The sequence below is a fragment of the Myotis daubentonii genome, chromosome 6 (genome assembly GCF_963259705.1).
Source record: "Myotis daubentonii chromosome 6, mMyoDau2.1, whole genome shotgun sequence".
NCBI classification, from domain to species: Eukaryota; Metazoa; Chordata; class Mammalia; order Chiroptera; family Vespertilionidae; genus Myotis; species Myotis daubentonii.
In genome coordinates this window covers 75,185,553-75,201,482 of record NC_081845.1, presented here as the reverse complement: position 1 = coordinate 75,201,482, position 15,930 = coordinate 75,185,553, and the positions used below count along the sequence as shown (strand labels likewise).

The 15,930-nt window shown below is 36.8% G+C and overlaps 1 protein-coding gene across 1 annotated transcript in view; it reads right to left on the bottom strand.

The window, feature by feature from the left end:
* BMP5 (bone morphogenetic protein 5) overlaps positions 1-15,699 on the bottom strand; it is a 122,714-nt gene extending 107,015 nt beyond the window's left edge. The window contains exon 1 of the mRNA XM_059701348.1: positions 14,509-15,699. Coding sequence (XP_059557331.1) covers positions 14,509-14,998 — 490 coding nt within the window. The 5' untranslated portion in view covers positions 14,999-15,699. The remainder of the gene's footprint in view (positions 1-14,508) is intronic.
* Positions 15,700-15,930: the final 231 nt, after the last annotated feature.

Genomic DNA, 15,930 nt, shown 5'->3' with positions numbered 1-15,930 from the left:
CTTATGTGGCCAATTAACCTATGACAAAGGCAGCAAAATACACAATGGGGAAAGACACTCAAATAAATGGTGCTGAGAAGACCAGATAGCTACATGCAAAAAAAAAAAAAAAGAAAGAAAATGAACCACATTCTTATACCATGTACAAAAATAAACTCATACTGGATTAAAGATTTAAATATCAGACCCAAAACCATAAACTCCTAGAAGAAAAGGTTAGTAAATTCTTGAACATCGGTCATATATGTTTTTGTATGGATATGTCTCCTAAGGCAAGGTCATTCAAAGTAAAAATAAGCAAATAATAATAAGTCAAATTAAAAAGCTTTTGCACACTGAAGGAATCCATCAACAAAATGAAAATGCAATCTACTGAATAGGAGAAGATATTTGCAAATAATATATTAAATAAGGTGTAGATGTCCAAAGTATATAAAGAGCTTAAAAAACTGACTCAAAAACAGTCTGATTAAGAAATAAGCAGAAACCCTGAAAAGACATTTTTTAAAGATATAAAGATGAAAAACAGGCATAAGAAAAGATACTCAACATCACTAATCATCAGGAAAATGCAAATCAAAACCACAAGGAGATACCACCTCACACCTGTCAGAGTGGCTAATATAAACAAGATAACAACTAACAAGTGTTAGTGAGAATATGGAAAAATGGAACCCTAGTGCATTGTTGAAAATATAGGTGGTGGAGTCACTATAAAAAATAGTAAGAACATCCCTCCTAAATTAAAACTGAAACTATGATCTGATCAAGCAATTCCACTTCTGGGTATTTATCTAAAGAAAGCAAAAACACTAATTCAAAAAAATATCTGCACCTCGATGTTCATTGCAGCATTATTTACAGTGGCCATGATATGGAAGCAACCTAAATGGCAATTGGTGAGTGAATGGATAAAGATCTGGTACATATATACAATGAATATTAGTCAGTCATAAAAAAAAAAAAAAGAATGAAATCTTACCTTTTGCAATAACAAATGAAGGACCTAGAGGATATTTTTCTGCTAAGAGAAATAAGTCAGACAGAGAAAGATGACTAAAGCATAATACACTTATATGTGGAGTCTAAAACAAAACAAAACAAAAACAGACTAATAGATACAAAGAACAAACTGATGGTATCCAGAGGGGATGAGGTGGGGGGATTTATGAAATAGATAAAGGCATTAAGAGCTACAAACTTTCAGTTTTAAAAAAATGAGTCATGAAGATGTAATGTACAAAAAAGGAAATATAGTCAATAATCCTATCTAATAATAGACAAACATGGTAATTAACCATACCTCTGACACGCTTCCAATTGGCTAATCAGGCTGATATGCAAATTAACTGCCAACCAAGATGGCAGCCGACAGCCAGGCAGCAGAAGAGAACAGGAGGCTTGCTAGCTCCAGTGATGGAGGAAGCCAAGGTTCCCCGCCTGCTGCTGCCGGCCTCTGAGCTGCACTCTAAGAAACAATGTTGCAATTATAGAAGCTAAACAAACCCCAGAAACCTGCTTTCAGCCAGCCCGGCCTCAGAGCTGGAGCTGAGTCTCAGAGCTAAAGCCAGCTCTCAGCTCCAGTGACAGCCATAGAAGGTAAATAAATCCCAGAATTAAAAAAAAAAAGAAAAAGAAAAAAGGGAAAGGTTGGGAGTTTCAGTCACCCGCCAGCCTGAAAATGGCCCTCAGCCCCTCACCCAGACTGGCCAGGCACCCCAGTGGGGACCCCCACCCTGAAGGGGGTGTGACCAGCTGCAAACAGCCATCAGCCCCTCATCCAGGCTGGCCAGGCACCTAAGTGGGACCCCCACCCTGATCTGGGACACACTTCAGGGCAAACCAGCCGGCCCCCACCCATGCACCAGGCCTCTATCCTATATAGTAAAGGGTAATATGCAAACTGACCCTAACAGCAGAAGGACTGGGAATGACTGGTCACTATGACAAACACTGACCACCAGGGGGCAGACACTCAATGCAGGAGCTGCCCTCTGGTGGTCAGTGAGCTCTCACATGGGAGGAGCTCTGCTCATCCACAAGCCAGGCTGATGGCTGCCAGTACAGCGGTGGTGGTGGTAGCCTCTCCTGCCTCCTCAGCAGCGCTAAGGATGTCCGACTGCAGTTTAGGCCTACTCCCCGCTGGCAAGTGGACATCCCCCGAAGGCTGCCAGGCTGCCAGAGGGATGTCTGATTGCCATCTTAGGCCCAATCCCCTGGGGAGTGGGCCTAAGCCAGCAGGTGGTCATCCCCTGAGGGGTCCCAGACTGTGAGAGGGCACAGGCCGGGCTCAGGGATCCTCTCCCTCCCAAGTACACAAATTTTTGTGCACTGGACCTCTCTAGTATTATAATAATTGTGTGATAGCAAATAATAACGAAACTTATTGTGGTGATCACTTCATAAGGTATAAAAATATTGAATCACTATGCTATATACCTGAAACTAAAATAGTATCGTAGTTCAACTATAATTAAATTAAAAAAAAAAAAACTTCACATTCTGAGCAAAGAAATTATCCACAGAATATTAACCATAGGAATTTCCATTCAAGAAGACACTGTAGGTGAGCACGGTACTCAAAACCTCACACAGCCCCATCAAAATTACAATTAAACTACAGAAAAACCATCATTCAAAACTTCCTGAAATCTAGCTGAACAAAAGTCCTATAACGAAGGGTATAAAGAAGAAGCCACAGTGAGATCTATAGGGGGGGCAAAGACATGGAAGGGGCTGGTCCCATACCTACATATGGTGATTAAAAAATCAGAGGGATAGCTTTGCTATGGAGATCCCCCTGAGGAGCCAGGACCCCCAACCCCACACCAGAACCACCCGCCCTGGGTTCTAGTGCCAGAAAGAGAAGTCCCCATAACTTTTGGCTGGGAAAATCAAAAGAGATTATGGCTGAGTGAGATAAAGGGCTTCTAGAGTTCCAGGGGTTCCTCTTAAAGGGCTCACACCATGACTTACTCAGATTCACTCACTCTGAACCCCAGCTCTGGGCAGGAGCTCAAAAGATGCACAGGTCATATGGGGAAGAACTGAATTGTCTGACTTCAGACAATTCAGAAAAAGACTGCAGAGGCAGCTTTCTATAAAAAAAATAAAAATAAAAAAATAAAAAATGCTGGCAAAGGCTATTGTTCCTTTGCTGAGTCCTCCTCCACAGAGCTGGCTGGTGGGTACCATATATGAGACTGTCAACTTGGCTAACACTTTTTGTCCCACCCTGGTGATTCCCTGAGACACTGCCCTACCCTACTTGCTGGCCTACCCAAGCCTGTTCCAGTGGCTTCTCCATACAAACAGCCTCTCTTTGGCTCATGCTTCAGACTTTCCTAAAATCTCTCCAACAAGCAGCATCTTGCTAAGTGTCCCCAGGCCAGGTACTAGCAAGATCCGGCCTTGGTTCACAGCTTGGCCTCCCCCGAACACCTCCAAACCCAGCACAAGTAGCAGCCATCTGCAGACCACTCTGTAAATCATGCTCAGTGGCCCTCGTGGCTGACGTTGGTCTGCACTTCCCAGGAAGCACCAAAGCCAGTACTGCTAGCGGACAGCTTCAGACCACACCAAAGTACCCCCTAACTACCCCCACAAACGACACACTCAAGAGGTGAATAGCAGGCACCAAACCCCACTGAAGTGAGTCTTGCTCCATGGAGTTAGCCCCTGCACAGCAGCTCTTCCACTGTAGTCACAGCCAGTCCTCCCATCTGATTGGCCTGGGATCAATCCCTCCCAATGACAAACTAACAGTAATCAAGGCTCAACCACAACAGTCAGGTGCACACAGCCCACACAAATGTGCACCTAGAGTGCCCAGCTCAGGTGACTGGGGTAGCTGAGCCACTGGGCCCTATAGAACACCTACTACATGAGGTCCATAAGGCCACTACACCAAGACCTGGAGAAATAGCAGCTCTACCTAATATAGCCAAAATGAGGAGACAAAGAAAAAAGTCCCAAATGAAAGAACAAAAGAACTCTCCAGAAGAATTAAATGAAATGGAGGTAAGGTAACTACCAGACTCAGAATTCAAAACTATGGTCATAAGGATGCTCAAGGAATTTTGTGAGACCTTCAACAGCATAAAAAAGGACATGGGAATTATTTTTTAAAAGTCAGAAATGAAGACTACAATAACTGAAATCAATAGTAGAGTAGATGAAGCAGAGAATCAAATCAGCAATTTGGAAGTAAGGAAGCAGAAAATACCCAATCAGAACAGCAAAAAAAAAAAATTTAATGAGAATAGATCAAGGGGCCTCTGGAACAACATCAACCAGACCAATATTTGCATCCTGGGAATATCAGAAGGAGAAGAGAGAGAGCAAGAAATTGAAAACCTATCTGAGAAAATGACAGAAAACTTCCCTAACTTGGTGAAGGAAATAGACATAAAAGTCCAGAAAGCACAGAGTCCCAAACAAGATAATTCCAAAGTAGTCCACACCAAGACACATCATAATCAAAATGCCAAAGGTTAAAGACAAAAAGAGAATCTTAAAACCAGCAAGAGAAAATCAATTATTCATCTAAAAGAGAGTACCCATAAGACTATCAGCTGATTTCTAAACAGAAACTTTGCAGACCAGAAGGGATTGGCATGAAATTATTTAAAGTGATGAAAAGCAAGAACCTACAACCAAGATTACTCTAACCAGCACAGTTATCATTTAGAATTGAAGGATAGATAAAGAGTTTCCCAGGCAAGAAAAAGCTAAAGGAGTGTATTACCACCGAACCAGTATTATAAAAAAATGTTAAAGGGTCTTTTCTAAGAAGAAAAAAAAAAACAGATTACAAAATATGAATAATAACTATGTATTTATCAATACTTTAAATGAAAATGAATTAAATGTTTCAATTAAAAAACATGGTGGCTGAATGGATAATAAAACAAGACCCTCACATATGCTGTCTACAAGAAACTCATTTCATGTCAAAAGACACACAGAGAATGAAACAAAAGGGATGGAAAATGATATTTTATGAGAATGGTAACAAACAAACAAAGCTGGGTTAATAATACTTATACCAGACAAAATAGACTTTAAAACAAAGGCTGTAACAAGAGGTAAAGAAGGGCCTAGCAACTCCAGTTCTGGGCATTTATCTGAAGAAAATGAAATACTAAATTGAAAAGACACAGACATTCATATGTTTATTGACGCATTATTTACAACAGCCAAGATAAGTGTCTACCAATAGATGGATGGATCAGGAAGAAGCAGTGCATATATACAATGGAATAAGATTCAGCCATAAAAAAGAATGAAATCTTGCCAACTGCAAAAACATGAATGGACCTAGAGGGTTTATGCTAAGTGAAATAAGTCTGACAGAGAAAGACAAATACCAGATGATTTCACTTATATGTGAAATCTAAAAAACAAAATAAAAGAAGAAGCAGAACAGAAACAGACTCATAGATACAGAAAATATTTGGACGGTTGCCAAATGGGAGGATGGGTGAAGGGATTTAAAAATACAAATTGGGAGTTACAGAATAGTCCCAGGGATATAAAGTACAATATAGGAAATATAATCAGTGTAGTAACTATGTGTGGTGTCAAATGGGTACTAGATGTATTGGGGTAATCACTCCATAAGTTATATAAATGTTTAATCACTTAGTTGCATATCTGAAGCTAATATAATATTGTATGCCAAACTGTTATTTAAAAATAAAAATATATAAAAATATATTTACTACTAAAAAACACATTAACCATAAAAGTTGTTTAATTGATAACCTTCACTTCTCCACTAAATAAGTCTTTGGTGCCTGCATCAAGGTTATTTATTTGTACAAGTGCCTATACAGTTTCCCAGTTGAATTCTCCCTCAGCTTTTGATAATTATAGAAGTAAAATCAGTGTAAAATTACTGTCCTTAGTGGCTTTGGAAGGGAACATAGACTATACTGGAAAGGGGCTGTTATAGCCAATGCTGTCCGTGATTAAAGGGCCGAGGTATGGCTCTGGCCTCAAGGCTTAGTGGTTGGTTATTTATGAGAACTAAATAGCAGACATACCTGCTCCACTAAATTCTGCCTCTGTAAGTCACAGGAACTCTGCCAGAGGAGAGGAAAAGTAACAAGAACAAAGATAATGATCTCAATTTACCTCATCCTAACATTTCTGCCTGCAACATGAACTGTGGGAGAATATCAGATGATTCCACTCAGAATTCCAAAACCTTTAACACACAGTTATGGGTCATTTCAGGAACAATGACATAGGATTGAGGATAAACAGGCCTATAGATTAAAGAAAATATATTGCTCTTTGTATTTACCCTACACATTTGCATACACTCTAGTGCTTTCCATACTGAGACTTTTGATTGGCAATTGCAGTCTACTGTTTGTATTGTAATCTGAGAGTGCTACTTCTTCAGGCTTTTGTTTTTGTTTTAAAGTTCAGTTTGCTCTAAAATAGTTTTAATATATCCCATGAACTTACTGATTCATATACAACTTAACTTTTTTTTTTTTTATCAGCAAGCCATGTGTGCTGTTGCCGCTTTATTTCACCAACTTGTGAATTCACTCTCACATTAATTTATGATTATCTCTGGAATTTTATAAATGAACTAGAACAAAGGTTCGCACACAGATGAGTAACTTGCAATGAAGTTGAAATGATTCTAGAACTCTTGTTGACTAGATGGCCAATATTCATTTATGGATTTGTGCCAGATATCTTCAGTGTGTGTCTTAGGACCCACTCTCCAATGAGAAGCATGACAGAAAAGTATGTGTAGGTATTTATTCCTCAGTCTCCCACCCTGCTGAGTATCTAGGGGGTGACTACATGGCATCTTTCTCAAAAAGACCACAGTTCCTGTGAAGATACCTTCTTCCTAAAGCTCTCCTCGGAGTTTTCTGCCCCCTACCCTGGAGTGGAGGGAAGCTCCCCTGCTGTTCCAGGTGCTGCATCATCCAGTTTTGCCAAAAAGCCCTGCCCACAACATTTTAAAGATTACATTTGTTAAACCCTCCTCAAATGATTCATTTCACACATGCTGTCTGTTTCCTTCTGGGACTCTGACCCACCCCTGGGGATTAAAAAGAATGAATAGGTCATGTTCCAGCCCTCAAAACATGTAATCAAATATGCAGGCTGGCTCCCCTGGCACGTGACCTGTGCGGTTCCACAGAGCCCTGCACCCCGAAGGGCCCCATACTTGGTCTAATGCTCTGCTGCCATCACCTCGGAATTCTTGATAATTTTTGAACCAGGGGCCCCCCATTTTCATTTTGCATTGGGCCTCACAAATTATGTAGCCACTTCTGCAAATATGGTACAGATGTTGGACACAATGCAACTCTGATAACAAAAACGGCCATTTATTGAGGTCTCACTCTGTTCCAAATACTGTTCTTAAAATTGGGTGCATATTAACTGATTTAAATCCTCTCAACACCCAGTGGGGAAAAAAAAAAAAAAAACAACTATAATTATGGGCTCTTTTTAGATAAGGAACCAGAGGCACAGAGAAAATTTAGGTTACTTGCCAGAAGTCACACTACTAGAAAGTATAGAATGTGGGATTCCAATTCAGACTTTCTGGCTTCTTCTATGCTACTCTGCTTCTGTGACGGAAGCACAAAAAGAAAAGCCATTTGAGCAGTATTATGGCATGAACTTAAGATTCGGAAAATATCCTGTGTGTCCTATTTAGAAAGATTACCATAGTTCCAGCAAGGACAGAAAATCTGTGCAAAACAAATAATATTGAATTTTTCATATCATGACAGCATAAGACTAGCATTTGAAAATATTAATAAATCTTTTGATTTTGACATGTCTCATAGTGTTGAATCTAAATGGGATTTACATCTGCTAATCCCAACATTTAAAAAACTATTTTTCTTTGTTCCTAACAACTCCAGGAAAGCTGTTCAACAACAAGAACAAAAATATTTGTTATTTGCCTCCAGGAAGAAGATAAATAAACAATTTCTAAGAGATAATCTAATTATAGTATTCATTTTTAAATGCACAGTTGTTTCTTTAAATACAAGCACTATACTCCATTGTTTATGAAAAGAAAAAAGAAAGGGTACACCATTGTAAAGATAGATATCTTCACCGTCTTAGACATCATAAAATGACACACACCCTAGTTTAATTTTTACACCAAACTATTTAACATCATGCAAGGTCTTGGTTGCTAAGTTTTATGTAATATTCATGTAATTCACTGTCTTCCAAGTAGAGAAAACACACTTTCTTTAGTTATGAAGGTTTGTTGCTGTTTTCTTTTCTCCTCAAACCACTAAGGATCCTTCCTCCTAATCTACAAACGATTTTTTTCTCTTTTTAAACAGTCTACACTTTAATTAATTATGTTTCTACCTTTGTACATTATGATTTACCATTTAGACAAGACATACAAATCAGGGGTCACCATTTGGTCGTAGGGATTCTTGTAAACATTTCTAAAAGGGTAGGTGAAGACTCCCACTGTTATTTTTATTGTACTGTCATAACATTAAGATCCATAACTGAACCTTAAGCATCCCAATCTGACATCAAAATCACAACAGATCCCTTTTCCTCCCAAATACATGAGCCGGTTGTCAGGGCTGACTGGTGTGTTTTAAAGGATATCTTGGCCAAGGGTATTATTTTAAGAGATGAGCAAATGGGGAAACCCCAGGGCTGAGCCAATAAAATATGAACTTAAGGTGCAAAGAGGCACTCATAAACATTGCTTAGAACAAGGGCTTCATTGTTTCAAGCCAACCCTTGCAGTGGCTCCTCTGATCTCAGCCCCGCTCTGTGCGTCAGGAGAGCTTCTTCCTTTAACCTGTGGTTTTTTTTTCAAGCTGAGCTACTACATTATTTATGACTGTAAATGTGAGTAGCCAGCCTGTACGCTCCTGGTACACAGACACTGAGAGCCACCCCCCCTCTTTTCCCCACTTTGGTATTTTTGTGGGGAAGGATGAAAGGGTTTTCCCCTGGAGCTGATGTGGCTGGGGATGTTGAATTAGCTGCTGTGTCAGTATGAGGTAGACTGAGGATTTCCCAACACATCCTCCACCTGCCTCTGGCCTCACCCAGACACCAGCCTCTAATGACTCACTGCGCCCATGTCTTTCTTTCGAGGGCTTTTTCAAAAATATTCTATTTATCCCTCTTTCTCATTCTCATTATGCTGTGCCTCTGGTACTCCTGATCTCTTTCTTCTCTCTCATCAGATCTTCTCTACCTAAAAAATGGAAATTTCTTCACAGAAGTGGCAGGAATATTAAATAAAAATAATATAAGCAAAAGTGTCATATAAACTAAAAGAGAATCACATTTTTGATTAGAGTTTTTGTTTAATGTTGCATGTTTACCCTTTTAAAAAAAAAAAAAACTTTCCCTTAAACTTCCCCTTTTAAATTTTAATTGATGTTCTATCAAATTCTGTCAGATCCTCGGGCAGAGGTGAGGAGGCAAAGAAGAATGGGATGGTGGAAGCAACAATTACAAGGGATGGCAACAGAGCAATTCTCATGCCCTGGGGAGCTTTCTCCTGATGGGCGGAGGCTGTAATTGGCACATCATAACCTTTCCTTCTCAGCTAAAGGGAAAACAGGAGACTGTACCTAAATGATCACTCTGTAACTAATTGATTTTCAGCTAATCTAAGCCTCCAGCTATGAAGAAACTAGGACCAAAGGCAGATCCCAGGAAGGGTGGGGGCCGTAAGGAGAAGGGTGCCAAGAGAGCCTGGGGCTAGAGAGACCACAGAACTAAAGAGAAAAAAAAGGGGGGAGGGGGGAGGGGGGGAGTGGGAGGAAGAGGAGAGAGGGAGGTGATATTTTTAAAAATGGAAGAATAAAAGGGAAGGCATTGGGGAGGTGGTGGGTGAAGTATACCTAAGCCTTTCTAGAGGATGTTATCATATCTTCCTACTCCCTGCTGTTACTTTTTATTAAACGTTTACACTGGTTATTTGTGAGTGTCCATTAAAACTTGCAAAAAGCTTTTACTTAAACTGTGATGGTAGCTATCTCTGCCGCCATGCCCATCATTGGACAATAAAATGCATTTCAAGGAAAACAAGAGTCCCTTTGGTCACATTGATGAATGCAACAGGTTGTTGAAGGAGAGAGCTCTCCACCCATAGCAACTTTTTCTCTCTTCAGAAGTTAAGAGTTTTAAAGAATGATATTTTTGCCAATATTAGCATTTGTGATTCCAGATATAATCCAGGAATATGTACTATAATGGATTTAGATTATCTTTCCTCCCATCCCATTCCTTCACCCTCAAAAAAAAAAAAATCTTGCATGTGTTTATGGACATGTTTATGTTACACAAGTGTTAATAACCCTGTTGGAGACACGGCACGGCATAGATAGGCATCTTTAGGTAGATCTGTATATAAATTCCTCTCCACTGGGCACTTGAGTCAGCCAAAAACAACAATAAATATCAATGATGTCTTTCAAATCTTTCAACAGAGTACATAAGCATTGTTTTGTTTTGTTTTCTTCTAGTGCCAGAAGAGTTTAATGATTTGAGGAAGCAAGAGGAGAAGGGTTAAAGTTTTGAAAGAATATTTTTTTAAATATATTTTATTGATTTTTTACAGAGAGGAATGGAGAGGGACAGAGAGTTAGAAACATCAATGAGAGAGAAACATTGATCAGCTGCCTCCTGCACTCTCCCTACCGGGTATGTACCTGCAACCAAGGTACATGCCCTTGACCAGAATCGAACATGGGACCCTTGAGTCCGCAGGCCAAAGCTCTATCCACTGAGCCAAATCGGTCAGGGCATGAAAGAATATTTTTTAAATTTCATATCTTAGCATTATAAATATATTGTTATAAAATAAATACATGCAAGCATTACATTTATATATTTTTCTGCTTGAGAATTAATATATTGTTTTAAAATATATCTAAGTATTTGACTCTAAGCCAACTGATCAAGTCAGTTGAAAACCATTAATAAACCCAAAGTTCTTCTTTATCAGAAAAATACATGGAGACTAGGAATGATATAAATGTAAATTTCCTGTATTTACTGTTTTTTGTAATTCCTCTAAAACATCTAAACATTGTCATGTTTATTATAGTATCACCATGTAATCCAATATCAGTTTCTAACTAAAAGATCTTAGAAATGCTCTACATGTTTATGTTTATATAAACAGAAGATACACTTAAATATTACAAGAAAATTACCAAGTAACTCCTTTTATCTGCATAGGTATTTTATATATAACCCTTAACATTTTTGATAAAGAGATGGCTAAAAAAGAACAAATTTACCATAAACACATTTTTGTTTCTAACAAAGTACTGTAGCATTGACTAAGAAAAAAAAAATTCACTGATATTCAATAGTTTCCAGGACAAATCAGAGAAGTCTACCTGTAAAAGCTAGATACTGTGAGACTGACTAAAGTTGGCCTAGGAATAATGCATAGAATAGAGTGGAAAGCTTCTCTTCACACAATTACTATATAACATTTGTTTCTTAAAAATAAACAAATCACTACAATAATTTAAGCGTCAAAATAATGTGTTGAGTTTCATACTTAGTTGTTTATATTGATCTTCACACAATTTCTTCACATTTTATTTTTTTCATTTGGTAAACTCTAAATTGTTTTTCACTTATGGATAAAAATTATTCTCATCTGACATTTTTTTAAATAGATATTTTGTTAAATATGATTCAGAGTTTGAAATAAGTTTAATTGTTCTTGATGAGCAAAACTTATGTTGGAAAAAAATGTCTTCCTGAATGACAAGATAATTGTAGAAAATCTACTATTTGACTTGAAATGACACAGGCAAGCATTCATAAAAAGGATGTTACTAGATCCTTTTTATACAATTTATCTTATTATGGGAAATGTCAACAGATTCTTTTCACATATTTAAATATCCAGGTGACTTCCTCAATACAAATCCCTTGCCTATTGTTAATTTGGTCATTTGCCCTTAGTCCCTACAATATACATATATTTTAAGATACTAAAATATAAAATAAAATTCTCTTGAGTCTTATAAGAACATGAAACAAGTTGCAGATATTTGCTAATGAATGGTACATAAGGACACTCAAATTCTCAGTGCAGTTAACAATGATATTACAGTGTCACCTTTTCTAAGTACACTTTGACCTATTTTATCATGAAAGAAATACAGAAAACCTTTTTACTAAGTAATGATAGGTTGCAAATTTTGGATATATTAGAAGGCATGGTCTGGGGATAATAAAATGAAATTGTGGTTCAATTTTCCTCAGAGACTAGTAGGAAAATTTAGTATCAGAATTAATTTATCAGTAATTTAATGTGAGAATTTAGTTTGGAATATTAAATTTAAAAAGATCAATATGGTTTATTATTGAAGATAAATCATTACTCAGCAGTTCAAGCATGATAAAAAATAAATAAAAATTTTCTGAAGTTTATATCCAATTATTTCTCTAGGGTAAAATGAATAATTATTTTTCATGGTGTATTTAATGAACTAGTTATCATAATCCAAACAATATAACCAAAATTTCATTGATTTAAAAATATAATCACTCTTAAATGATCAAAATGGTTCTAGAAGTCATTGAATAAAACTATTTATTATTGGTTTTGGTTGTCTTATTCTATGTAGATTTATAAAAAGTAATGGCATATAGGTTCAAAATCATACTTAATTCCTTTCTAAAACACAGATACACTTCTTTTGTGAATGATCAAAATATTCAAATATAATAAAATATTTTATTAGAACAGATTTATGACTGGGCTATTGCTTTTTAAGGGTATATAATATAACACTCTCTACCGTAACAGACTTTAGATGACCTGAACTGATATTTTCAGTGATTTATTTTGTGAATATGTAAATCATGCTAGATTGACATTTTTCTATTAAAATAGTAAAATTAATTTAAATTATTGAATAATGCTTTAGAAATTGCTACAAAGTAAAAATATATCATGAGCCACATTTGCATGCCACTTAAAGAAGGAAAAGCAATCAAATAAATTTAGAACTAAGCTATATTTTAATGGCTTGAAAGTTTCAAATGAAACCTGTTAATTATATGTCAAAGCAAAGGTGTCCAGGACACCTGATTAGAGCAACCAATGATGACTTACTAAAACTTAATAATGAGAGCTTTGTCTCTGGTAACATGAAACATATGATTTATTATGCACCTTATCCTTCATGCTAGCACTGCTGAGAGCAAATGAGCAGAGCACATTAAGCAACATATATTATAAAAGTATCATGTGCTATTAGGAGCTGCTGCTATCTGACTTTTCAAAGAATATTTTTGAGATATATGAGGAAGTTTTTAATTAAGTGTATAATCAATATGTCAATTTTAAGTCAAAGCAGATTGCATATTTAAAACAGTTTTAAAAGTTCTTACATTAAAATGTTCTCAATTCTTTCAAATTGATTGAACTTGTTAATGCAATTTTTAGCCTTCAAAAATAAACATATTCTATCTTTTTTTTATCTTGACTGTCTGAAGATAATAAATTTTCACCTTCAGTATCTATTAAAATTATAGCACTTGTAAAATCCTTTTAAATTGGGAAACTTTAATATTATTGCAAGATGAACTATAAGGCATTAATTTACCATTTGATAGTGCCAATCTTTTAAAACTGCCTTGAAAGTATCAACATTGAGTGAAACATAATTTTAAAAATTATTCTATAATAATGTTACTAATTAAAGAATTTCAATTAATTTTTAACTCAAATAAAAAGAAATTCTGTATAGGAAAAGACCATGCTGGCATGATTTACATTTCCCTTGCTTCTGAAAATAATCAAATAGTTATTATATATTTTAATCATTCCAGTTAAAAATGTTAGATTGAAACTTTGTTTCTAAAATATTGTTCAGAGAACTTCAGTATCAATTTCTGAAGCTATTTGATAGTCTTCTTTTACAATATTATTTGATCTTGGTTACTTTCATATCAATATTTTCGCAGTAGTTGCCTCCCCTGAATGAGAGATTTTGAGTAGCGTATAAATATACACTTATCTGTTTTCTAAATTACTCACGAAAATATAGCTCAAAATGTCACTTTTACTTTTCTGTCTGTAAATGCTTTTGAAAAATATGTTTATTATTATTTTTTGCTCATATAGTTATTATGTATTATAACTATCCTCGTAAATCTCCTTTCTTTAGACTATTGCCTGTTTACTCATACATTTATACATTAAGTAAGGTTGATATTTTAACAAGCTCTGAAAAGACCTAAATCTACCCCAACTATATTTGTTTAATTTTAGCTTTTTATATTAAAAACAAAATACATATATGACTTCATTGCCTAAGGCAAAACCTTACCTTGCATCAATGAAAGAAAGGAAACAGAAGCTGGAGAGGAGAGTTATAGAAAATGACTTTATGTAAACATGACCACCTACCAGGCAGCTACTTTACCATTAGAAAAACTTCCACTTTGTAATAACATAGATTAACAAATAAACGAACAACATACCTAAGTTGACAAAGCTCATGACCATGTCAGCATCATTCAGAAAGTTGGTATCATGTAGGCTGGCTAGAGGAGGACTCTGGGTGGTCAGGGGAGTCGTTCGAGATAACTGAATGCGACGAGGATACCCATTGGGAGAGGCTGGGTATCCCTTTCTTGCTCCTCTGCCCTCTCCTGCCAGGGATGCCCTCACTGAGTATTCCGACTCCTCAGGGTTTTCTTCGTTGGCCATCGCGTTGTATAGGTCCAGCATGAAGAGAGGTGCAGAGGAAGCTTGCTTTCCAGGTGAAAATGGTCTGGGTCTGTGAGGCAAACCCAAGATAGAGAGAATTTCCCTCTGTATTTCCCGTCTTTCATGGTTCCGTAGTCTTCTATAAATAAAACTGGAGTGAACATGATTGTCTCCCAAACCTCCTTTTGCATAACCCAGTAAAACCCAGCAGCTCCAGAGGAAACCCACAATACCCCTAAATAAAAATACACTCAGATGCATTTTTGTCCAAAAGCAAAGTTGATGTTTTTAGTCCTTCTTGTCCTCTTAAAAAAAAAATCTAAGTTTCAAGGAGGTACAATTCCCCAGTAGCAGAAAAAACAAATTTACCTATTCTTCATGACAGTGACATTTCTGTACCCAACATCCTCACTGATTTTCCTGCCCTATTTTAAATATTTTGGAATATGTCAAGAGTAGTTATTTCTAAGAAAGCTGCAACTCAAGTTTCCAATTATCCACAGTTGTTAAGAGTTTTTGCTGCATTGATGTAGCAGAAGACGGCTAATATTATTTGATCAGATGACCTAGGCATTCCTATATGAATTTATGATAATCAGGCCTTTGGTATTTGAATTAACGAAAGTTGATCTTCTGATAAACTGTAGCTCCCAAAGTTATCTTCACTTGCTCTTGAGTTCTTCTCAACCCTGAAGCTCTTTCCAAGACAAATCCTGATTTCTGCATCACAGATCTATGCTGATCTGCACCTTGGTGTTGGAATATCTATTTGTCCGGCAGCTTGGTGATAACTTTAACATCTTTTGTGTCGTCTTAGTGTAAAATACGACTCAAGGTTGTACTATTCAAGTAAATGTGTTTCCCTGTATTTACTTGAAAACCTTCCTCTACGTCCATTCACTCCCTTTCTCCTTCTTAGTTAATTCCACCTCCAGCAGGCACAAATATACCAGCCCTCTTCAAGGGAGATCTAAAGAGTAGTGTAAGCACAACCCTGCTGGGAGAGAAGAGGCTTCTCATTGTAATTTGAAACTGGTAAAGCAAAAAGAACTTAACCCTTTTGCTACCAGAAAAGCCTCCATTTTCGCAATTGTATAGCCATGTATCTGACACAGAACAGTGGTGAATGGGGCATATAAATTCGAGGGGGGGGAAAAGCCAATTTTCAAGCAGCAGATTGAAAATTTTGCCAC